At 42.5% G+C, this 24,462-nt stretch overlaps 1 protein-coding gene across 1 annotated transcript in view; it reads left to right on the forward strand.

Moving 5' to 3' along the window:
* vezt (vezatin, adherens junctions transmembrane protein) overlaps positions 1–24,462 on the forward strand; it is a 91,114-nt gene that overhangs the window by 59,310 nt on the left and 7,342 nt on the right. Inside the window, exons 6-10 of the mRNA XM_033039402.1 lie at positions 905–1,051; positions 4,315–4,462; positions 12,989–13,314; positions 13,605–13,798; positions 24,069–24,169. Of these exons, the coding sequence (XP_032895293.1) occupies positions 905–1,051; positions 4,315–4,462; positions 12,989–13,314; positions 13,605–13,798; positions 24,069–24,169 (916 nt within the window). The remainder of the gene's footprint in view (positions 1–904; positions 1,052–4,314; positions 4,463–12,988; positions 13,315–13,604; positions 13,799–24,068; positions 24,170–24,462) is intronic.

Here is a 24,462-nt window from a genome sequence, read left to right on the forward strand (position 1 = left end):
AAATGTAAGGTTAACAAGATGGTGCATCAGTATCTCTTTGTGTGGGTTTTCTCTGGGTGATTCAGTTTCCTCCTTTGCGATGTAAAGCGCCTTGAGTATTAGAAAGGCGCTATATAAATCCCATCCATTATTATTATTATTATATACTTAAATTTGTTATTAGTTAATTGTCTATGGTATAAACCCCATTGGTGTAGGTTAATGACAGTCAAAGGTGGAGTAGGCCTTGTGTGGGAAAATGGATTACATGGATACAGGGAAATGGGAGGAATTAGATGGCTCCACTGGGAGTCTGTAATGGCACAATGGGCCGAAAGGTCCCACTTTGTAATTATAACTCTAAGATATATATTTTAAAAGCTTCCAAACATTCTGCCTTTTATAGACACAAAAAGCTGGAGTGGGACAGGCAGCATCTCTGGAGAGAAGGAATGGTGACGTTTCGGGTCGAGACACTTCTTCAGACTGCTTAGTGATAAGGGAAACGAGAGATATAGATGATGATGTAGAGAGAAAAAGGACAATGAATAAAAGATATGCAAAAAATTAACGATGATAAAGGAAAGACATAAAGGTGAACTCAGCGGGACAGACAGCATCATTGGAGGGAAGGAATGGGTGACGTTTTGGGTCGAGACCCTTCTTCAGACCTTGCATCTGCAGTTCCTTCCTTCACCTTCTCCCTTATATGCAACTCAGGGCAATTATTGCTTTGTATCTAATCTCTATCCTCCAGTGTTATTTAAGTACTTTGTTAATGCGTTTCTGACAATTATAAATGGAAATTAATTAATTATTCATTCAATGGTATTGCTATCAAAAGGCATCACAAATAGATCTTTAAATCTAACTATGCTTGTAAAGAGATCTGCACAGGAGATAAAGCTGAAGGTTTGTTTTCCAGGGTGACGGCTGCATATCCTGCAAGTAAACTCGGGAGTTCCCGGCAACAGCAAGGGCAGCAGCTAATTGGCCTTAGGAAAGCAGTGTACAATGCAGTGAAGTCCACCTATCGAGCTTCTCGTCTGGCCACTTGCTATCTGCTGAAGTGATATCCTTTCATTATGAGTGATCTTGCAAGTGCGCTCTACTTCCAATTGCATGAGCAGATTTGGAGCATTGCATAGCAGCATGTGGTTTTGTGGAAACAACGAACTGCAGATGCTGGTTTACACAAAAGGACACAAAGTGCTGGAGTAACTCAGTGGGTCAGGAGGCATCTCTGGACCTGCTGTGTTGCTCCAGCACTTTGTCCTTTAGCATTTGTTTTCTGTTTATCAATGCAATCAGCTGTTATCAGGGAACTGAACCACCCTACCAACAACTAGAAAGCAGTCCTGAGCTACTATCTACCTCATTGGAGACCCTCGGACTATTTTTGATCGGACTTTACTGAACTTTATCTTGCACTCAAAGTTATTCCCTTTATCATGTATCTACACTGTGGATGGCTCGATTGGAATCATATTAGCAGTCAACAATTTTTTTTCACTGTACCTAAGTACACGTGACAATAAACTAAACTTAATTATTGCTCTACCCACCTGCTATAATTTATGTCTTGATGATCTTCACTGATGATCAGCAGAGGAATATCACTCTCAGATCTGACGCAATTAGCTCAATCCGACTCCACAGTGCTTCGTGGGAAGGTGCTTTGCATTTATACGTGCTTTTGAATAAAGTACTATTTCTGGAATGGCCGAGCTCTGAATTTCAATTAATATTCTTTTGTCCTGGACTCTGCCTCTAGCAAGACAAAAAAGTTATTTACCTTAAATTCTAAAAATCTCAGATCACCCTTGACCAAAGTATGTACTCATCCTGTTGTACTCAAACACTAAACTCCTTCAAAATCTTTTTTTTTAATATTTGAGCACTTGCACTTTCCTGATAAAACTTGGTAAATCTCAAATCGCAAATTCCAAATGCAATTTTGATATCTGCCTAGAAATTACTGACTAATAATTAAATTTATTTGCTATTATGAAGAAGGGTGGCCCAACCCGAAACATCATTTGTCTATTCCCTCCATAGATGCTGCCTGATCTGCTGAGTTGCTCCAGCACTTCGTGCTTTGCTCAAGATTCCAGCATCGGCAGCTCCTTGTGTCTCTAACTTCTGTTCACTCTGGCAATGCCATGCCCATTGGCTATCTTAACCTGAAGGTGGTTAGTGGGGACAGAGAAGGGCTCTCCTTGAACACCTTTGTTGCTCTTTAACCATTAACTATAGGCTGTGCCAATTTATTTAGGCGGGTCTTTTAAACCTTTTCTGAATCCAATACTAACATGCACTTTTAGATTGTATTTTCAATTTCAATGAAAATTCAATTCTTCCAATGATGATAACTAGGCAGATTCAGGATTTTGGCTCAGTTAGGGTGCTTGGAGTCAGCCACGAGAATTGTAGAGAATTGAGTGTCATTGAAAGAATAGGGTTGTAAATCACTGTCAGTGTAAAGTTGTATGTGATATGATTAAGATTAGTTTAGCTTTACTTTAGAGATACAGCGCGGAAAGAGGCCCTTCGGCCCATCAAGTCCGCGCTGACCAACGATCCCCACACACTTACGCTATCCTACTCATTAGGGACAATATGTACAATTTTACCGAGTCAATTAACCTATAAACCTGTATGTCTTTGGAGTGTGGGAGGAATCCGGAGATTCCAGGGAAAACCCATGCAGGTCACAGAGAAAATGTACAAACTCCATACAGACAGCACCCTTAGACAGGTTCAAACCCGTGTCCCTGGCACTGTAAGGCAGCAACTCCACCGCTGCGCCTTTATTGTCGTTGCCATTGATTAATGTCACAATGCTACAAAAGTTTACTGTTAGTTGGTAATTCACTCAGACTTGTGTTAGACAAAAAATAAAGTACGAGAACTATGTTATTCTGTGATTTTTATTTTTACTATTAGACATTTCTTAACGACAAGAATTCAGTGTTTGATTTAGCAGAAAAGCGTTGACAGTTTAAATTGCCAGCAGCATTAAAATGTTTCACAGCTCGGTGCCTGAAATAAGCCACCAATAAAATAACTCAATTGGCAAGGAATAACAGATCAGTTGGAACATCCAGCAGTTTTATATGCTTTGATATGCAGTTTTAATATTTTATTATTCCTGCTAGGAAATCTTTGTAAAAAAATCTATTTCATCTCAAGATCTCCTTATTTAGCTCCAAGATTTTTTTAAATGGTATTAACTTAAGTATAGAATGGTGGCAAATTTTATCAACCATTTGAGCCAGTTACTTAACAGAAAAATTGATTCAACCTTACATTGTGCATTCAATATTAGTGTATAATATTAAGATGCAAGAAACTGCAGATGCTGGTTTATACAAAAAAGACATGATGCTGGAGTTACTCGGTGGGTTAGGCAGTATCTCTGGAGAACATGAATAGATGGGTGGAAGAATGCTGTAGTGATAGAGCTGTTGCCTTATAAAGCCAGAGACCTGGGTTCAATCCTGATCCTGTTCACCATTTCATCTTGCCACCCGTGCCAATTTTGAATCTAATTTGCTACTCTATTGGATCCTATGAGCTTTACCTGTTTGACCAGCCTGCCTTATAGGACCTAGTCAAAATCCTGTAAAGAGGTCGAGCAAAGATAGATATTTCAATCAGGTTGCAAATTAGCTGCTAGTTTATTGTCTGGTGAAGCAGAATGGCTTCTTATTCCAATATCTTTCAGTTTAGTTTTGAGATAAAGCACGAAAACAGGCCCTTCGGTCCACCGAGTCCACGCCGACCAGCAATCCCCGCATATTAACACTACCCTATAAAAACACTAAGGCCAATTTTACATTTATACCAAGCCAATTAACCTACAAATCTGTACGCCTTTGGAGTGTGGGAGGAAACCGAAGATCTCAGAAAACCCACGCAGGTCACGGGGAGAACGTACAAACTCTGTACAGACAGTCCCCGTAGTCAGGATCGAACCCTGGTCTCTGGCGCTGTAAGGCAGTAGCTCTATCGCTGCGCCACCCTATAATTTCTTCTCCGATGCTCTGCCTAGTGCCTAACGTGATAGGCCAGTGGCTGCTGACGTTGGTTTTCAGTTAAAGGTTTACATTTTGTTAAATAGTATGTCGTGATGTGTAAGTTTCCCTAACTCGTTTGTGCCTTTCAATAAAAGTTTGATATGGATATCAAGTTTGATATTAAAAACTGGAGAAGAGTCCTAATCAGTATCCCATACTAGTTTATTCCATTAAGCTCTGAATACGTTTTAAACATTTTTGCTGCATATGTGCATTTTGATATTAATTTGTTATTATGCCTTAATTATGATCAAACCTATCCTTTGAACGCTGAGATTGATAATGTGACAAACTATCTGTGTGCAATCCCATTAAGTGAACTGGGGTTGGGATTGAATGAGGATGCTCTGTCTGACGAAGAGGCTCAGGAACTTACTGATGGCTACAGTCTTGGGCCGTTAAAGGTACGGTGTGATGCACCATAAGATATGTGAGTGATTCTGCATGTAACACAAATGAAATGTTTAAACATCGTCTAGGCACAGTGGCGTAGCGGTAGAGCTACTGCCTTACAGCGCCAGAAACCTGGATTCGATCCTGACTACGGGTGCTTGGCTATGCAGAGTTTTATGTCCTCCGCACGACCACGTGGGTTTTCTCCGAGATCTTCGATTTTGTCCCGCACTCCATAAACGTACTGGTTTATATCTAAATTGGCTTGGTATAAATGTAAATTGTCCCTAGTGTGTGTTGGATAATGCTAGTGTGCGGGATCTGTGGGCCGAAGGGCCTGTTTCCACGCTGTATCTCTAAAATTAAAACGAGTCTTATGTATGTAAATAAAATGTAGCTATTCCCAAGAGTTTGAAAGTGACTAGACCAAGTGGGACCCGTTGGGCCTCGTTCCCCTAAGCAACATTCTACCACTCACCCATAGCCCTTAACTGCGCAGGCGCGGCTGACGGGTTCCCGTGGTGACGCCAGAGATCCCCGTTGTGATGCGAGTCATGGCAAACCTCCCCCAACTGTGCCTTGCCATCCTTCTTCCTAGCCCTATCCTTCTCCATTCCCCCTCATCCCCCAGTACTACCTCCCCTCCACTTCACCCTCCCTCTTCTTTCCCCTCTCCTTCTCCCCCACCCCCTCCCTCACCTCTCCCTCCCTCTCCTTTCCCCAATGAAAATTGCGATTTTTTTTTTTGTAAATGAAACTTCCCCGCCCCCCCCCCAAGAATTTGATTAAATTTTTTTTTGAAAATCCCAATTTAAAAAATAAATGTGAATGAGTATCGGGATCCCATTGTGACGTCATTCGCTGCTAACGGGCAGTGCAGGCGGAAGGAATTTTTGTCAGTGGTTTTTGTAAAGTTTAAAATAACTTGTAAAATATACCATCAATCTGAATGGAACTTGCCACAGCATACCACAGGACATTGGTGAGTAAGGTGGGTCAAACGTTGTAGCGCTATCGTGTACCGTTTTGGCGTAGTTTCAGGATCACACACACACACACACACACACACACACACACACACACACACACACACACGCATACACACAAACAAGATGATAGTTTTAGTAATATATATAGAATATAATGTATAATATATACTAGACCAAATGGGACACATTGGCTCCTTGTCACACGGGAGGCCTGGTCCCTCAATGCAACCCGTTCCCCAATGCAATATTCCACCACTCACCCATAGCCCCCAACTGAGCAGGCACGGCTCACTTCCCCTCATCCCCTAGCACCTCCTCCCCCTCCTCTTCACCCTCCCTCTTTTTAAACTTAAAAAAAAATCCAATTCCCTTGCCTTGCCCGTTGCAATCAAAGATTATAGAGGAGCAAGATAGACCACTCCTCGAAAAACGCGTAGTATGACGTGTGTGATTGTCGACGCCATTTTTTGCAGTGAGAAGATAAATTTTGCTTTTTTTAAATGTAAATGAGATACCATTGTGATGTCATTGTGGGATGGAGCACTGCTCACGGGCAGTTTATGTAAATGAGATCGCATTGTGACGTCATAACTACTAACTGCCACTGCAAGTGATTTTTCGCAAACTTGATTTTGTACGGTTGATAACGTAATAACGTAAAATATCCCATCAATCTGAATGAAACTTGATAAAAACACACCACAGGATAATTTGTGAGTAAGGTGGTCCAAAAATTATAGCACCATCGTGTCCCGTTTTGGCGTAGTTCTGGGAGCAAGCTCATGGGCAAGCACGCATGCAGACACACAGAAGATGAGAGACACACAGAAGATGAGTCAGAAGATGAGACACAAACAAGATGAGAGTTTTAATTTATCCGTTGGGTCCCTGTCACATGGGAGGGCTGGTCCCCAAACGCAATATTCCACCACTCAGCCATAGCCCCCCAACTTTGCAGGCATGGCTGACGGGTTCTCGTTGTAACTCCATAGATCCCCATTGTAACGCGAGTCATGGCAACCCTCCCCAACTGCACCTCGCCATCCCTCTTCCTACCCCTATCCTCCTCCATTCTCCCTCATCCCCAACAGTCCCGCCCGCTCATCTTCACCCTCCTTCTCTCTCCTCTCCTCCTCCACTCCCTCTGTCTCCTTTCCCCTACCCTCAGTCTCTCCCTCCCTCCATAACCCCTCTCCCCTCCCTACCCCCTCCTCACCATCTATCTCCCTACTCCCCCACTCCTCACCTCTCCCGTATCCCACTCCCCCACTAAACTGAATGTTTAAATAACATTTCTTCTCTCCTCCCCCATTCCCTTCCTCTCCTTACAACAACGTAACAGATGTCTCATTGCACTGCGTGGAATACTGTTGATGGGCAGTTTATGTAAATAAGATCCCATGGTGATGTCATAGCTGCTAATTGCCACTGCAACTTCAACTTCAAACTGGATTTTTAAAGTTAAAAATGTGAATAACTTGTAAAATATAACATCAATCTGAACGAAACTTGATCAAAAACACACCACAAGACAATTGTGAGTCAGGTGGTCCAAAAATTGTAGCACTATGGTGTACCGTTTTGGCGTAGTTCCGGTAGCACATGGGCATGCATGCACGCAGCCAGACAGAATCACAAACAAGATGAGTACAATATATATATTATATATTATATATATTACTAAAACTCTCATCTTGTTTGTGATTCTGTCTGTGTGCGTGCCCATGTGCTCACGGAACTATTTAGATAGATAGATAGACAGACAGACAGACAGACAGACAGACAGACAGACAGACAGATAGATAGATAGATAGATATGCAGTTTAGCGTGAAGCATATTCACTGAAAGATTAACTGAATGGCCTACTTTGCTATAAATTGTGTATCATATACAAGTATGTAGACAATTTTCCTTGTTGGTGTTTTATATGACAGTATTTCCACACAGGGTGGTGGGTGTATGGAACGAGCTGCCAGAAGGGATAGTTGAGTCAGATAGTATCGCAGCGTTTAAGTAGCATTTGACAGGTACATGGATAGGACGGGTTCAGAGGGATATGGGCCAAACGTTGGCAGATAGGACTAGTGTAGATAGGACATGTTAGTCGGTGTGGGCAAAGTGGGTTGAAGGGACATGACATGATATAGTCATTATTTCTAAAACAGATTAAACATGGTGGAAAATTGTACTTCATTCCCATACTACTTGCACCTTAAATACTATTTTTTTAAAGTTTTAAGTTGTTAATTTTACTTCGGAGTCACGTGAGTGACTACGTGAAGAACCCGCTCAGTGCGCAGGCGCGGCATTACGCCAGCAGTGCAACAGCGGCTGCCACGGGAGTTAGGCTCTCCCGTTACAGAATGAACCGGACCGTCAGGTGAGTACCCTGAGGTCGGGTTTTCTTTTACAGGTGAGCCTTTTTCTGCTTGTGTTTTTTACAGGCAGAGAAAAAGGCTCTGGAACAAAACTGTCCCCCGTTTTCCCGTTGGGGAGGGGGGCAGCAACAGGCGGTAGGAGCGTTACCCGGTGTTCCGTAATTCCCCGACACCGTGCCGAGGCCAGCCCGCTAGTACCTGAGCAGCGGGCTGGATGCATAGCCACTCGAGAGGCATCCGGCAGGTGTTCCCGATGTCGGACGGGACGTCTCTCCACCCGCACGGGGGGAGAGAGCCGCCTGAGCCGCTGGAGCGGCTCACGGAGCAGGTGCCTGCGAGACGCGCTGCTTGAGGGGCGCTCTCGCTACTACAAGGCACAAAAGCTCCAGAAGAAGGCGGTAGGAACAATTACCGGGCGCTCCGCTATCCCCATCACCGCGCCGAGCCCAGTCCCGCTAGTGCCTGAACTGCGGGCTGGATGTCTAGCCATCCGAACAGGCATCCGGCCGGTGGCGTCCGATTCGTCGGACGGGGACATGTCTCCACCTAAATAGAGGAGAGACAGCCGCCTGAGCTGCATCCAACAGCAATTGGAGCAGCTCCAGCGAGATGCGCAGAAAGAGCGCTCTCGCGGAGGGAGGTCAGGCACCCCCTCCACAGTGTTTCATGCACTGCCCTCTGCTCCCTCATTACTGGAGGCTAGCATTGGTGACCAGGGCTGGGCTGGTCTGGAACAGGGGCAGGCGGACGAATTCGGGAGTATGCCAGGGGTGCAGGAACATGAAGAGCTGTTGGGTGTGATGGACCGCTTGTAGCAACCCCACGGGCTGGAGCACCGCTGGAACCAAGAATGGCGGCCAGCATCAACCATTACTGGAAAAGGTGCTCGCTGAGGTGCTGAAACAACACAGCACCAGAAAACGGTGAGGCCCTCAAAGTAAAAAGTGTCAACAGCCAAATCTGGGGGCATGTGGGTCACACATCCGGACCCAAGAACTCAAGCTACAGCGGATCCTAAGGCTCCTGACGTCGGCCATCACAGCCTTTGCTCGTTCCGTGGAGACCACGGAGATGGATACCTGCCAGCAGGATGTGCTGGCATTAATGTGTGCCACACAATTTGAGATCAACAATCTCCGGAGGGAAACATAAGACCTGCCCTCAATCCCAAATTTGCTGGCTTGTGTAAAGCCCCAGCTGCGGAGACGGACGCGCTGCTATTTGGGAAAGATTTCAATAAAAAACTGAAGGAGATGCAGGAAGCATCAAAAAACCTTCGGCCTAATGAGGGCAGGCCCCGGGACGAGCAAACCAAGACCTCCGATACCCAAGCGGCAGCACCCCACGGCATCCACCAGTCGACGTCCGCAATATGGGACTGGTGAACGCTTGGGGTCCGCACATTATCCCCAAAGATCTTTTAGATCAGGGCCCGCAGCGGACCCTCTGGAAAATGCGCCTCCCCCCCAACATCGCCAGCACGTCAGAACAAAATCTTCAGGAAAATGAAGAAACAGAATCGCCAATAACCATGGAGGTAGGTGGGTCTGGTCCCTACCAGCATATAGAGAATAAGGGTGCTTTATTAACAGGGGGGAGATTACACTTGTTTAAAGAAGCATGGGGTATGGTCACGAGTGACAAGTATATACTCAACAACATTACAGGATATAAAATACAATTCATGTCAGAAAAAAACGCCGCCAGTTCAACAATGGCCCCAAAGGGTATTTCTCCCTCCATCAAAGAGAAACGTGAGGGACAAGCTGAACTGGTGAGACTTATCACAAAGGGGGTAATCGAAAAGACCAAACATGAACCTTTGGAATTTGTATCGAATATATTCACTAAAACCAAAAAAGATGGTGTCTGTCGCATCATCATTGACTTAACATCACTAAACAAATTTGTTAAGTATATACATTTCAAAATGGAGACATATGTTACTGCCAAACAACTGAATTCCAAAGGACACTTCATGGCAAGCATTTATCTTAAAGATGCTTACTATCTAGTGCCCATATACAAGGATCATCGCAGATACCTAAAATTTATCTGGATGGTACAAAGCATTGCCCTATGGGCGAACTTCAGCCCAAGATTATTCACCAAAATATTGAACCCAGCCATGGCAATACTAAGAAAACAAAAACATATTGTCATGGCATATCTGGAGGATATTCTGATAGTAGGGAAAACGATGGAATTGGCTGTGGCAGCAGTATCAGCTACAAAACAGCTCCTCGAAACTCTGGGGTTCGTCCTACATCCAGATAAATCTAAGTTGAAGCCATCCACTATCATGGACTACCTGGGCTTCACAATTAACTCAGTCCATATGACTGTTACCTTGCCAAAGGCAAAAATGGTTGAATTAGCACAATCATGCAACAAATTAATGGTCAACGAGCGACCAACTATTCGACAAGTAGCAAGAGTAATTGGGGAAATGGTAGCAGCATTTCCGGCTACACAATTCGGACCTTTGCACTATCAAAAAATTTACAGAGAGCAAAGGTACGGGCAATAAAACGACATACAGGTCACTATGATCGTGTCATGAACTTACCCACTGAAGCAATATCAGAGCTACAGTGGTGGGCGGAAAACGTTTGGCATAGTTTCAGCCCTATCTTTATCACTAACCCTACTTTAGTTATTCAAACAGATGCCAGTGCTCAAGGCTGGGGAGCGACTAACTCCATATCCAGCACAAGTGGTAGATGGACTAAACTAGAGTCATCATTACTACTTACACTGGGCATTAACTATCTAGAGATGTTGGGCGCCTTTTATGGTTTAAAAGCATATGTATCTATTATGCAGCACTTGCATGTTCGGTTACAAATTGATAAATACTACGGTGACGGCTTATATTAACCATATGGGTGGCATAAAATCATTATCATGCGACAAATTGGTCAACATGATTTGGCAATGGTATGTCGAAAGACATATTTGGCTATCAGCTACTTACCTACCAGGTAAGCTAAACACCCATGCCATGAGAAAATTAAACGCCTGGGTTGCAAGTTTGAACAGACCTTACCTGGAACTGGGATTGTCCAAACAAACCATCACCACCATGTCGGCATCCCTTCGAACATCCACCAAGAGGCAGTACTTAACCAGCATCAAAAAAGGGAGAAGTACTGCCAGGAAACATGGACAACATACGCAACAGCTACAGCCACCACCATACTGGAGTTCCTGGCCATCTACACCACGATGTAGGGATCAGCTACAGTGCCATCAACACAGCGCAGAGTGCTCTTTTCTGCTTATCTCAAACCAGCGCCAGGACAACAGGCGATGGGATCCCATCCACTGGTGGTAAAACTGATGAAGGGCATTTACAATATCAAGCCCTAAGCCCAGGTTTACCCATATTTGGGATATCAGTGTGGTCCTGACATATCTCAGGGAATGGCCACCAGCCAGATCCCCCGGCCTCGAGCAAGCTACACTAAAGACGCTCATGTTGATGGCACTTGTATCCGCTCAGAGGGTCCAGTCACTACACCTATTGCGACTGGACAACGTGATCACAGCTCCAGACCAGATCTGTCGTTATCCAGCGACTGGTCAAACAGAGCAGACCAGGAACACCTAATCTAGTCGTGGCTTACCCACCAGAACCACGGTTATGTGCCATGACCCACCTACTATCCTACATAGACACAACCAGAATATTCGAGGGAGATGAAAAGCCTTGTGGGTCAGTCACAAAAACCTTATGGTGGGGTATGAGCCAAACCATTGCGAGATGCTCAAGCAGGTGCTAGAAACTGCTGGGATAAACACTAACATGTACAAATTTTATTCCACCAGGGCAGCATCCATGTCGACGGCTAAAGAATGGACATGCCTATAGACCACATCCTGGCTACAGCAGGATGGTGGGAAGGGAAAAGACCGTTCAGAAATTTTATAGTAAGCCGTTGGCAAAACCTGGTTTATTTGCAGTAAAGCTTTACGAACTGCAAATATTTAATTTAAGCCCAGGGGAGCAACTTAATTCTTTGTTGTTATTGTTTAAAAAATACCATTGTGTTTTTCTACAAATAGACTCATTGGTTCATTACGATAACACTTCCTCCCTCAAGAACTTCGGCAGTGAGTGAAATGAAACTGTTACACGGTTTGAAATCACAGAGCTTAGAAATCTTCACGTAGTCACTCACGTGACTCCGAAGTAAAATAGTAAGATTAAACAAGAACTTACCAGTTTGAAGTTTGATCTGTATTTTATGAGAAGTTACGATGAGGATATTACGTGCCCTCCGCTCCCACCCTCATTATATGGATCAAACTAATAAATTGATGTCTCCTTATCTTTACTATGTTTACTTCAAAATAACTGTGTCTATCTGTGATTCCACACCGCTGCTTGGAAGTATGCCGCGCCTGCGCACTGAGCGGGTTCTTCACGTAATACCCTCATCGTAACTCCTCATAAAATACAGATCAAACTTCAAACTGGTAAGTTCTCGTTTAATCTTACTATTTTCAGTTGCACTGGTGCTCAACCAACTTTGAGCAGCTTCACCAAGTAATGTTGTTTTTCCATAATGTTGTATATAAATGCATGACTGGGGTGGTGCGTGTCTCTGTGTAGCTACCGGATATGGATTTGTCATTGCGTTTTCCTGATGTCATCACTGGAAGTAGCCAAGCCAAGGTCAAACAATTACCCACAGGAAAAAGGGCTCAGCAAGTGAAACACATGTCCTCGTTCTTCTCTCTGTCTCTTTGGCCAAATTACATAAGAACACAAACGTATAAAATAACATCTCATAAAGCTTAATACGAGACAGGAAGCAGTTGATTAATCTGATTAACCCTTTCCATGCAAATACATAATAGTAGCCAAGTTATAGGAATCTCAAGGAAGATTGACAATGGTAGTATTTATATTTCTATGGCTAATTAAATGTTTTAAATACCTGTTGGTTCAGAGCTTGTTTTTGGTCAGAAATAGTACAGATAAAAGGCCTTTATTCGAGACCAATGTACCCCAATGGCGATGAATATGGGGCTGCATCCATTTAAATTATTATCCTTGTGATGTGCATAACTGACCCGGGCACAATAATATGTATATACAGACATAAATTTTGACAGATCTTTAATATTTGCTAACAGTTTGTTAATGTTTCCTGCATCCAGATACTCTTTCAGCTGTGTGTCGGCCAAAGCTCGGAGTTCTTCAGACGCTTGATTTTACTATTGTCTCCAGTTCAAACTGCACACAAGTCTCGTGTTTCTCCTGGAAATTTGGCGCATCAGATTGTCACAGAAGTAATCAACAGTCTTTCTCATAATGTCACTGCTCGCCTTGAAGAGTTGAAGCGGAGCTATGAACTGCACAGATACTTGCAGCACCAACCTAACTTAAAAACCCCAAAGAGGACCAGCCAACAATCAAGTAAGCTGAAGAATATTTATGCTGTCGTTCGTAGTCTGCAGCTCCACCTTAAGGTGCTACTAACTGAGTAAGTCCATGCATTTATCTAAAATGTTCAGTTGTTTTAATGTTGATGTCAGTTTAAAGATGTGATGATTCAACCTTAAAAATCATGATTTGGGTCCTGGTGTATTGTCTATCCAAAAATGATTTCAGCTTTTTAGTCCAGTTGTCTTGAACTCTATAAATCCGAAAAAATCAAATCTTTTTTTTTTGTGACCATGAAGTGCATTGTAACTGTTGCACGCAGAGCTCCTGTTGCAAATATTAATGTCCTGACCTGGTCTAGTGTGTCTCATCAATGCATGTTTAACACAGGGTTATTACTTTAGAAGATCATCTAGAGAAGCTCCACGAATCCAGAGAGCAGCAAGAAATAATGCCTGACGTGTACCGTGATCTAGATCAGAAACTCAAATTGATCAAGCCACATGTAGAAGCAACAATGGGCTGTTGGGAAGAGGCAGGAAATCTGGTGGATAAACTAGATAACTCTTCTAGGGGGCACAAAGGTAAGAGAATATATTAAAAACATGGAATAGCCAGTTTGTTTTTGAAAGCGTGCATTAAAACAGCCTCTTTAACAGAAGATTATACCAAATGGGACACTTCTAAAGAGTGGTGGTCTTGGTATAGAAGCTAATTTGGGTGCCAATGACACTTCCAAACTGCAGCCTGATGATATTCAGATAATCTGTGTTAATGTTGTTGATTGAGGATAAATATTGATGAGGGTAGTGGTGATAATTCCCATGCTATTGAAGTTGTTGTGCTGTGCACTTAAAAAATGTTGATTGTTCAATAATGCCCCTTATATTTTGGAGTATTCGCCTAGATTTTTATATTTCAAACTACTCATCTGGTGCAGAATAACTCGAGGGCAGAAGTCGTGCTGTCTTGTTAAATCCCTCTCCACTTTGATACATTTCTTCACGCATCTTTCTTCCCCATCTTCCAGTTGTCTACTAATTTCTCCTTATATGGCTCGCTGTACATTGGTCTCTGTGTAGTTTTTGCAGCTTTCTTGATAGAATATCTTTTTGTTAAAAGCATCACGTAAATCATAGAAATTTGTGGCACGAGACCCTATTTGCCGTGTCCTTTGCCGAGCCATTTTCAGGCTCAAGACCTGTGTGTTATGGCATAACAAATGCCCATCCAGATATGTTTCAAATATAATGTGTTTCTGCTTCAATAATGCTTCCAGACAGTACAAGTCAAGGCCTTGCTACTCTTTATACTAAATATATCCCCTCAATCAGCATAGGAACAGGCACTTCGCAGCAAATGGCTGCGCATAATGTGATGCCAAAATAAACTAACCTCATCTGCCTACACATGATCCACATCCCTCCATTCTCCATAACTAATCCTTTTACCCAAATCTATGCCCAAATTTATTGATGTCTCAGCAAAGGGAAGTGGGACCATCCTGTTCATCGCATCAAGGGATTTCGTAACTTTGCACAGATTAATCAAGTCTCCCCTTCAGTCTGCTCTGTTGTCGGGAAAACAACTCTGACCTAGCCAATCTTTCCTCATCCTTAGCAAAATCTATGTAAACTTCTCCTGCCCCTTGCATCCGTTCTGTAAAGAGACCAGAATAGTGTATAATAGTGAAGCTGTGACCTAACCAGCTTTATTTTGCCTGTTATAATCCTGTAGCTTTGCTAATAAAAGAATATAATCCATATGCTGCCTTAAACATCTATCTACAACATTCTTGATCAGCAGATATGCATTCCAAGATCTATTCTTGTGTAAAAATGAATCTAGCAAACTTCAACACCAATTTTCTTTTATACAAGTGTTTCTGCACATGCTGAAAGACAAAAGGAAGCTAGTGTTTGGGGATAAAACTTAAGTTTCTTTCAGGATAGAATTTTTTTTTACAGAGGGATTTATGTAATGGGTTTGCCAGTTTAAAAGCTACGAATACCAGTCGTCTAAGTGAACAATGCATGAAATCCTATATAATGGGTTTGAAGGTCAATCTAAAATTACAGTGCAGGCTGTGTGCAGCAGCCGTATGTGTCACACTCCCTGCTTGTCCATTAACAACAGGGGCTAACGTCATGCTATTTCAATAAGAGAAATTTGTTTCCATGCCACTCAAGTGTGGCTGCTATTTATTCCTTGCAATTGAAAAGCATATCTGTTGTAGAATTGGTAACTAATTTATAATTACATGGGTCACTGAAAATTGATCGTTTCAACCTTAAATGTGGCATTTCCATTCAATGTTCACCGAGAACATAGGGCGGCTGAGCAGTTGAGATGCTGCCTTACAGCGCTCGAGACCTGGGTTCGATCCTGATTATGAGTGCTTGTCTTTATGGAGTTTGTATGTTCTTCCCGTGACCTGTGTGGGTTTTCTCCGGGATCTCCGGTTTTCTCCCACACTCCAAAGACATGCAGGTTTGCAAGTTATTTGGCTTGGTATAATTATAAATTGTCCCCAGTGTGTAGGATAATGTTGTGTGCGAGGATCGCTGGTTGGCGCAGACTATGTGGGCCGAAGGGCCTGTTTCCGCACTGTATCACTAAACTAAACATCCCGCGTTAGTGAGCCGCAAGTATCGCAAGTGTTTTAGTCAGCTTCTTCCTTCCCTTCTCAGAAATCACTTCTGTTTGAGACTAGTTTACAAGATTGGAAACAGATTTTCTTTCAAAGCCAAAGTGGCTGTTCAAAAATAGATTCCTGATAAAATGATTTACTCCTTTCTGTAATGAAGTTTGCACCTTAATCAGGCATGTGCAATTGAACTGATGTCAGGGGAGCATTGTTGCAGGCTCACCGCAGCAGTCATCGATCTTGAAGGCAGTGAGAGGTTCACAAAATTACACAAACAGTTTTCTACTCGTTATTGTCTGTGTATCGCACTTTTGGAGCCCCTCCAGTTTTTGTCAGTCGTAACAGTGAGGCTCACTTCGAGAAACCCAGTATGATAAACCTTTCCTGACCTTCCTAGCAATTCACTGGCATGACGAGTGGGAACAAAGCTTCAATAAATCACTATTGACTTGCCAAACAGTATTCCATTGGTAAATTTGTAATGGGGTATTTTTCATCTAATTTTACACTTGGCAGTGGCACGTCAACTCAGCATGTCACCTGAAGTGCAAGTAACTCTCGTGAAGACCAAGTAGCTTTTGTGGGCATGTTTCGGAGTTGTTTAGATCACTGTATCAAACCCTAAAACTGAAGAATCAAATTTATGTGCTGGCATAGCTGCACTTTCAGATGACTCGAATCATGTGCCAAGCTCGAATTGTGTGTCGGGACTACTTGAGCTCATTAATACTGATCTGAAGATTGTGGTCAAGCACTCTCAATTCTGTATTTCACTACTTCATCCAGGGTCATTCCAGTGACACAAATTAGGAATTTCATTTTGAAAGAAATGCAGACATGGAATGAAGGCATAACTAATTGAAATATATTATAGGATCTCAGAATTATTACAGCACAGGGGGATGGGATTTGATCCATTGAATCTGTGCTGCCTCTGTCATTTGTCCAGCGTTATCTTAGTCACTCCATCATCCAGGGAGCTATGGCTTTTGCTTTATCTTTTCCCTTGATGGGAATGTAATTAGATTACACCCAAATAATTTCTTTAGAGCCTGCCTGTTATTCAATTACAGTTTCACTTGCAAATTTTTGCTTCTAATCTATTCGAGCCAAATCCACTTTCAATGCACACAAATAGTGGCTCTCAAAATGAGTTCTTTTATCCTCTGTTTATCCTTGTCCTTTATCACAGTCAATCCTGAATTTCTGAGCACAGTTCTCATAAGTTAGTAAGTTATAGGAGCAGAATTGGGCCATTTGGCCCATCAAGTCTACTCTGCCATTCAATCAAGGCTGATCTATATTTACTTCTCAACCCCATTCTCCTGCCTTCACCCCATAACCCTTGACACCCATACTAATCAAGTTCTGTGTGTGTTTTTCCACTGACACTAGGCCCATCGTTTCCAAAGAGATTGCTCCATCCTTCAGAACACAATGTGCAGGAGGAATTCTGTAGGTCAGGCAGCATCGATGGAGAATGTGGATGGGCAATGTTTTGGGACAGGACCCTTCTTCAGAACCTTGTATCTCCACTCTTCCCTCCTTGTTGCGCTGGAATGCTCTGTCACAAATATTCTCCTGAACACACTTCAGATATACTTCGAAGGTAGACACAAAATGCTGGAGTAACTCAGCGGGACAGGCAGCATCTCTGGAGAGAAGGAATGGGTGACGTTTCGGGTCGAGACCCTTCTTCAGATATACTTCAGATATTCTTCATATTCTTCCGATATACTTCCCTCCCCCAGGATAAAAGTCATACAGCACAGAAACGGGACCCACCACAATGATGACCATCGGCATACTACCCTGGTCTTTTCTTTTTGCACTAATAATGCTAAGCAACAGTTTGCTCCTCTCTGTAATTTCCCCACATATTTGCTCCTCCATATCTGTACCACTGTCACGGCCCTCTCTTGTTTCTATGATTATTTTCTCTCCCCTGGACAATTCGGTACACAGAAATTGTGTCCACTGCTTCTTTACATCCCCTCCAAAGAAAATAGTAACCATCCAATTGTATTATTTAAACACTTAGACATTTCCATGTTGTCTGCGCAATGCACAACAGGAAGGGAAATTGGATTTATGAAGCTGTGACACAGGACCCCGCCTTTTATTTCTTTTTCTTTTATGCCTTCCATGTGTTGCATTCATTTTCTGACCCTTTGTGGGAATGTCATTTTCACCCCACCCTGCCACACCACAATTAAAAACAAAAACTATTGAAGCTGAGATTATTAGATTTAAATGCAATGAAAATATCTAATTGAACCTTACAACAGAGAAGGAAGCTTGTATGATAGGCATAAAATGCTGGAGTAACTCAGCGGGACAGGCAGCATCTCTGGAGAGAAGGAATGGGTGACGTATCGGCTCAACCCGAAACGTCACCCATTCCTTCTCTCCAGAGATGCTGCCTGTCCCGCTGAGTTACTCCAGCATTTTGTATTTATCTTCGGTTTAAACCAGCATCTGCAATTCCTTCCTAAACATGAAGCTTGTAAGATTGGATGCCCTCTTAATGGTCCTCTGTTATACTGTAACGCGTTAGATTTTTGTTGTCTTCTTTCTGGATGAGTCCCAGAATCAACCTAGAGCATCGAATTATTTCATGCTAATTATAATGGAGTAAGATAGAATAACCATCTCCTGTTAGTACTGAGAAATGATCCACCCATTATTGACCCGAGTGACTCCATTTTGTGCAATGTGATAGTTTGTGACTGGGGTGAACTTAGAGATGCGGCTCTGTACACTAACTGGCAGACTAACTTGGGTTCTGTAAAACTAAACATGGTATTTCTATGGAACACTTGGAATTAAAATAAATTATTTTTGACCACGGGTTCACAAGGAGTCTTTGGATACAAGTTTCATAGTTTCCCTCAATTAGAAACCATCTGTTTTACCATTTAACTGTAAATACTGGTGAGAGAGCATTTGGCAAGCAGCCACCACATTTGGGTAAAGTTGTAAATAGTTCTTAGTCAAACAGCGTGGAAACAGGCCCTTCGACCCAACTTGCCCACACCAACTACCCACCCACAACAGTCCCACCTGCCCGCGTTTGGCCCATATCCCTCTAAACTGCCTTCGATTTTTCCAGCATCTGCAGCTCCTTCTTAAACTAATACCTCCACTATTTCTAGGATTGTTCCCTTCAGTACTCTGGAATGCAGACCAAATGTGTAGGAAGAAACTGCAGATGCTAGTTTACACTTACGATAGACACAAAATGCCGGAGTAATTCAGCAGAACTAGAATCCCTTCAATGCCCACCAAACCAATTGCCTACTAATACTGATATTCTTTAGTTTCTCCTTTACTTGACCCCATGTTCCCTGATATTCCTCATTAATTATCTGTATATTTTGTGAAGACATCATCTGTTTATTTGTGTACCATTTCTTTGTTTCCTCATTACAAACTCCCCTCTTTTTGATACACGAGACCTACTGTTGTCCTCGCTAATTCTTTTCCCTTCGCACATCTACAGAAGCTTTTACAGTCACTTTTTATGTCCTCTGCAAATATACTTTTATACTTACTCGCTCTCCTTTCAATCAATGCCTTTGTCTTCCTTTGCTGAATTCTAAACTTCCCATATCTCAGGTTTACCATTTTTTCCCATCCTTTAATATTTCTCCTCTTTGCTATTTCTCCTTTTATATTTATCTTTGAAACTAACATATCGATAATTTTTTTGAAGCATCAGGTTGGGCCACCTTTTCTCTTTTGTTTCTGCTTCAGACAAGAATGAACAATTGCAATTTTTCATAGCACCCTTTAACTGCTTGCCATTGTCTATCCACCGTCATCAGTTAATGTAACGAGTAATGTTCCTCAGTTTGTCAGAGCAAGCTCACATCATGTTACTTCATAGTTTTCTTGATTTAGATTCTTGCAATCTACTCTCTCATTCTACATTTTAATTAAGAATTTTGCCACCTTATAATTGCTCTTCGGTGAGGGGATTTGACACAAATATTCATTAATCCTTTCTCATAACACAGGATGGCTCACTCTCCAGGCGATTCTGCCACACATTGCTCCAGTCATTCCTCAACCACAGAACAGTGCAACACGGGAACAGGCCCTTCAGCCTATTAATGTCCAAGCCTAACATGTTAGATTAAATAAATCTCCGCTGCCTGCATGTGATCCACATACCTCAATTTTCTGCATATATGTGACTATCTGAAAGCCTCTGAAATTTATCGTATCTGCCTCCACCATCACCCATGGCTGCGCATTCCAAGCACCCACCACTTAGGTTTAGTTTATTGCCATGTGTACTGAGGTACAGTGAAAAGCTTTATGTTGTGTGCTAACCAGTCAGCAGAAAGACAATACATGATTACAATCAAACCATTTGCAGTGTATAGATACATGATAAGGGAATAACATTTAGTGCAAGATAAAGTCAGCAAAGGTCAGTCAAAGATAGTCCACGGGGCATCAAAGAGGTAGATAGTAGTTCAGCACCGTTCTCTGATTGTGGTAGGATGACTCAGTTGCCTGATAACAGCTGGGAAGAAACTGTCCCTGAATCTGGTGGTGTGCATTTTCACACTTCTATACCTTTTGCCAGATGGGAGAGGAGAGGAGAGGGAGTGGCCAGGGTGCGACGCCATAATTATGCGGCTGGCCTTGCCGAGGCAGCGTGAGGTATAAATGGAATCAATAGAAGGGAGGTTGGTCTGTGTGATGGCCTGGGCTGTGTCCACAATTCGCTATAAGTGTATGTATAATGTCCGCACATCTCCTTTAAATTCTCCCACTCTTGCCTTAAATCTATGCCCTCTAATCTTTGACTTTTCCACCCTGTTGAAAAGGATCTGTCTACTTCAGTATTATTCTTAATTTGGTTCCCCAATCTATATTTAATTATCTAATAGCTTGGTAGAAAAATGGGTGCCAAGATCTGGGTCTATTTTGTCCTAAATACATTTTAAATTCTTAATATTTGAGAGGAAAGGCTTCCATCCCCAAAAGTCTGGGCTTGATTTGAACCCAAGACCCAGAGGGGAAGGGGTCACTCATTTTCACCAGACGTTCGCTATTTGTAAGTCCTTTAAGGAAATGAGCAATAAAGAATACCATTCAAAGGAAACTGTAGAAAAGATAAGTGCTCTGTCTGTGCTGGAAGATAATGAACAACTCGAAGTGTTGTTTGAGATTTACTGCAATGAGTAACAAAAGGTTCAACTCATTCAGAATCCTGCGTTGCTGGAGTTTGATTTCTGCTGGTAAAGTAACAGAATTGCAAATTCCTGAATTGCGGCCCGCAATATTTCAAACAATTGGAAATATCGAAAGTACAAAACTTGATCAGTCTTATCAATTCTGTGCGGGTGTGAGGACTACAGAAAATCAGTCAGATGGAATTTACCTTGTAGTGCAAGGGGGTCCTGGGTTATGGTATTGGTTTATTGTCATGTCTACAGAGATATAGTGGAGAAAAGATAATTTAGTGTGTTGTCTAGGTTAGACGTCCATATATGAATGCAATCAAACCACGCAAAATGTGCTATTACAGATACAGACGGAGTGCAGAGTAAAGGAGTGCCGTTCGGGAATACATCCTTGGCTTGTATGAGGTTCATTCAGGAGTCTGATAATAGTGGGTGAGAAGCTGTGCTTTAATCTGGTGGTATGTGGTTTCAAGCTTTTGTATCTTCTACCCAATGGAGTGGGTTGAGGAGGGAATGATCTTGGTTATGTTGGCTGCTTTCCCCAGGCGGTGTGTATGTGGATGGAGTTTATAAATTTGTAGGTTGTAGAAGCAGAATTATAAATACGGCCCATTAGTCTACTCCGCCATTCAATCATGGCTAGAATCAAGCATTCTATTGTCTTCTCCCCATAACCCCGACACCCGTACTAATCAAGAATCTATCCATTTCCATCTTAAAAATATCCATTGACAGCCTCCACTGCCGTCTGTGGTAGCAGTGTGGTGGGGAGAAAGGGGAGTCTGCTTTTCACGATGTACTGGGCTGATTCCACAACTCTCTGAAATTTATTTTGGATTTGGCTTGGGACTTCATTGTCTGTGTGAAGGAATTGCATGAAAGATAGTTGTCAAATCGAGTCAAGTTTATTCGTCACATACGCATACGAGATGTGCAGTGAAATGAAAAGTGGCAATGCTTGCAGATTGTGCAAAAAACAACAAAACAGAATGGAACAGAATCAGTAATTACATATTTGTGGGAGGAAAAAGAAATAAAAAACAGCAATTTTAAAAAGACATCACACAACACACAGTTGTGAATGTACAATTCATTTTCCTTATTTACCCTGGATCTAGATTTCTGCATTGTACATGGCTGCTGTTGTATTTGTACAAAAGCAGGACATAGCTTGGGATTATGGTTGGCAAGATGGAACAAGTGAGATGCTGGGGTACCTGTCACAGCTTATCAGGCCCCTTTAACGCAATAACACACAAATAAATACATAATCAATAATAAAATAAATGGATGACCATAATATTAGGTAACTATGATAGTGCAGAAGCAAAGTCCATTGTGTAACCAAAGACACTGTCCATACAAAATCACAACGAGTTGCTCCAGCATTCAAGGCCGAGTCACACCCTGGTCACTCCCTCCTCTCTTCTACCATCAGGCAAAAGGTATAGAAGTGTGAAAATGCACACCACCAGATTCGGGGGCAGTTTGTTAGTGGACAGTTTCTTCCCGGCAGTTATCAGGCAACTGGATTATTCTATCACAACCAAAGAGCAATGCTGAACTACTATCTACCTCTTTGATGACCCTCGGACTATCCTTGATCGGACTTTGCTGGCTTTAACTTGCACTAAACGTTATTCCCTTTTGTATCTATACACTGTAAATGGATCAATTGTAATTGTCTTTCTGCTGACTGGTTAGCACGCAACAACAAGTTTTTCATTGTAACTCGGTACACGTGACAATAAACTAAACTGAAACTGCTGGTTAGTGTTGTGTAAAGTTCAAGAGCCTGATGGTTGAAGAATCTGTTGGAAAGAATCTGTTCTTGGTCACTGTTTTCAGGCTCCTGTACTGTCTTCCCAATCGGAGTAGTAAAATATGAGCATGGTCAGGGTGATGTGGATCTTTGATATTAGCTGCCTTGTTGAGTTGCCTTTAAATGTTGGGGAGGTCAATACTTGTGATGGACAGGCAACGTCTAGTATTCTCTGTAGTCTGCTTTGTTCCTGGGCATTTGAGTTGGCCAAACCCAGTCGTGATGCAACTAGTCGATATGCTCTTTACCGTGCACCTGTAGATGTTTAATAGGGTATTCAGCAACATCGCAAATCTCTTCAATCTTCTTAGGAACTAGAGTGTTTGATTAGCTTTATTTATGGTTGCATTAATGTGCTGGGCTCAGGATAGATCTTCAGAGATGTGTAGATACAAGAACGTGTACTCTTCCGTGTTCCATGAATGCCCATGCAGGCTCAAGGGACCCAGTGAGTCCTGCTCCTGGTTGTGTGTACATATGGCAGTGTGCTGTTTGAGGGAATGGTGTGCAGGCGTCGCTGAATTATCACAAGTAAGGGATTGTGGAAATGTACAGGCAGATACCTTGTAAGAAGGATCTTAGGGGAGGCCATTTAAGACTGAGGTGAGAAAAAACGTTTTCACCCAGAGAGTTGTGAATTTGTGGAATTCCTGCCACAGAGGGCAGTGGAGGCCAAATCACTGGATGGATTTAAGAGAGAGTTAGATAGAGCTCGAGGGGCTAGTGGAATCAAGGGATATGGGGAGAAGGCAGGCATGGGTTATTGATTGGGGACGATCAGCAATGAATGGCGGTGCAGGCTCAAAGGGCCGAATGGCCTCCTCCTGCGCCTATTTTCTATGTTTCTATGTATCTAAGGAGCCAAAGATGCTGGTTTACACCGAAGATAGACACAAAATGCTGGAGTAACTCAGCGGGTCAGCCAGCATCAATGACTCGGGATAGTTGAAGCCCACAATGGTTCATTGTTGGCTGGGAACAAGGTGAATACAAACGGTGAAATTATCAAGAGGACTTGGGTGGGGGTGGGACTGAGAAAAAGGGAATGCAAGGGTTACTTGAATTAGAGAAATCAATATCTTCAGGCTGAAAGTTTGCATGGCTTCATCTTCAACATATCTAGCTACTGGTGAAATGTACATTTCGAATGTTTTATCCACAAATGTCATTTTTTTGTATTGCAGGTGGACCAGGTGGACTGAACAATAATTTGCTTCCAGCCTCTCAATCCTCAGAAAAAACAGTGGTGAAGATCAAAGATCAGGATCCAGTCCCCGAAGAGCAGGTGAGAAGATGTTTACATTGATGCATAGCCTGTGAGTAGGTGGTCCCTCGCTCGCTCTGCTGTTGCTGTATCACAAATTCACCACAAATCCTGTTCACGATTCCAATACGGAGCTGTAGCAACTCCAAGAAAATTCCTGGCTATTGTTCATAATTGTGTGGAATTTAGAAAACAGCATGTTGTTTTTATTCCTGGCCAACTATAACTGAAAGCGATACTTTGATATTGTAAAATCTGTGTTGATCTCTTGCTTTGGTTGGAGTCTTTCTAGAACTGGTTTAATACCTCATTCC

This window comes from Amblyraja radiata, chromosome 21 (genome assembly GCF_010909765.2).
Source record: "Amblyraja radiata isolate CabotCenter1 chromosome 21, sAmbRad1.1.pri, whole genome shotgun sequence".
NCBI lineage: Eukaryota > Metazoa > Chordata > Chondrichthyes > Rajiformes > Rajidae > Amblyraja > Amblyraja radiata.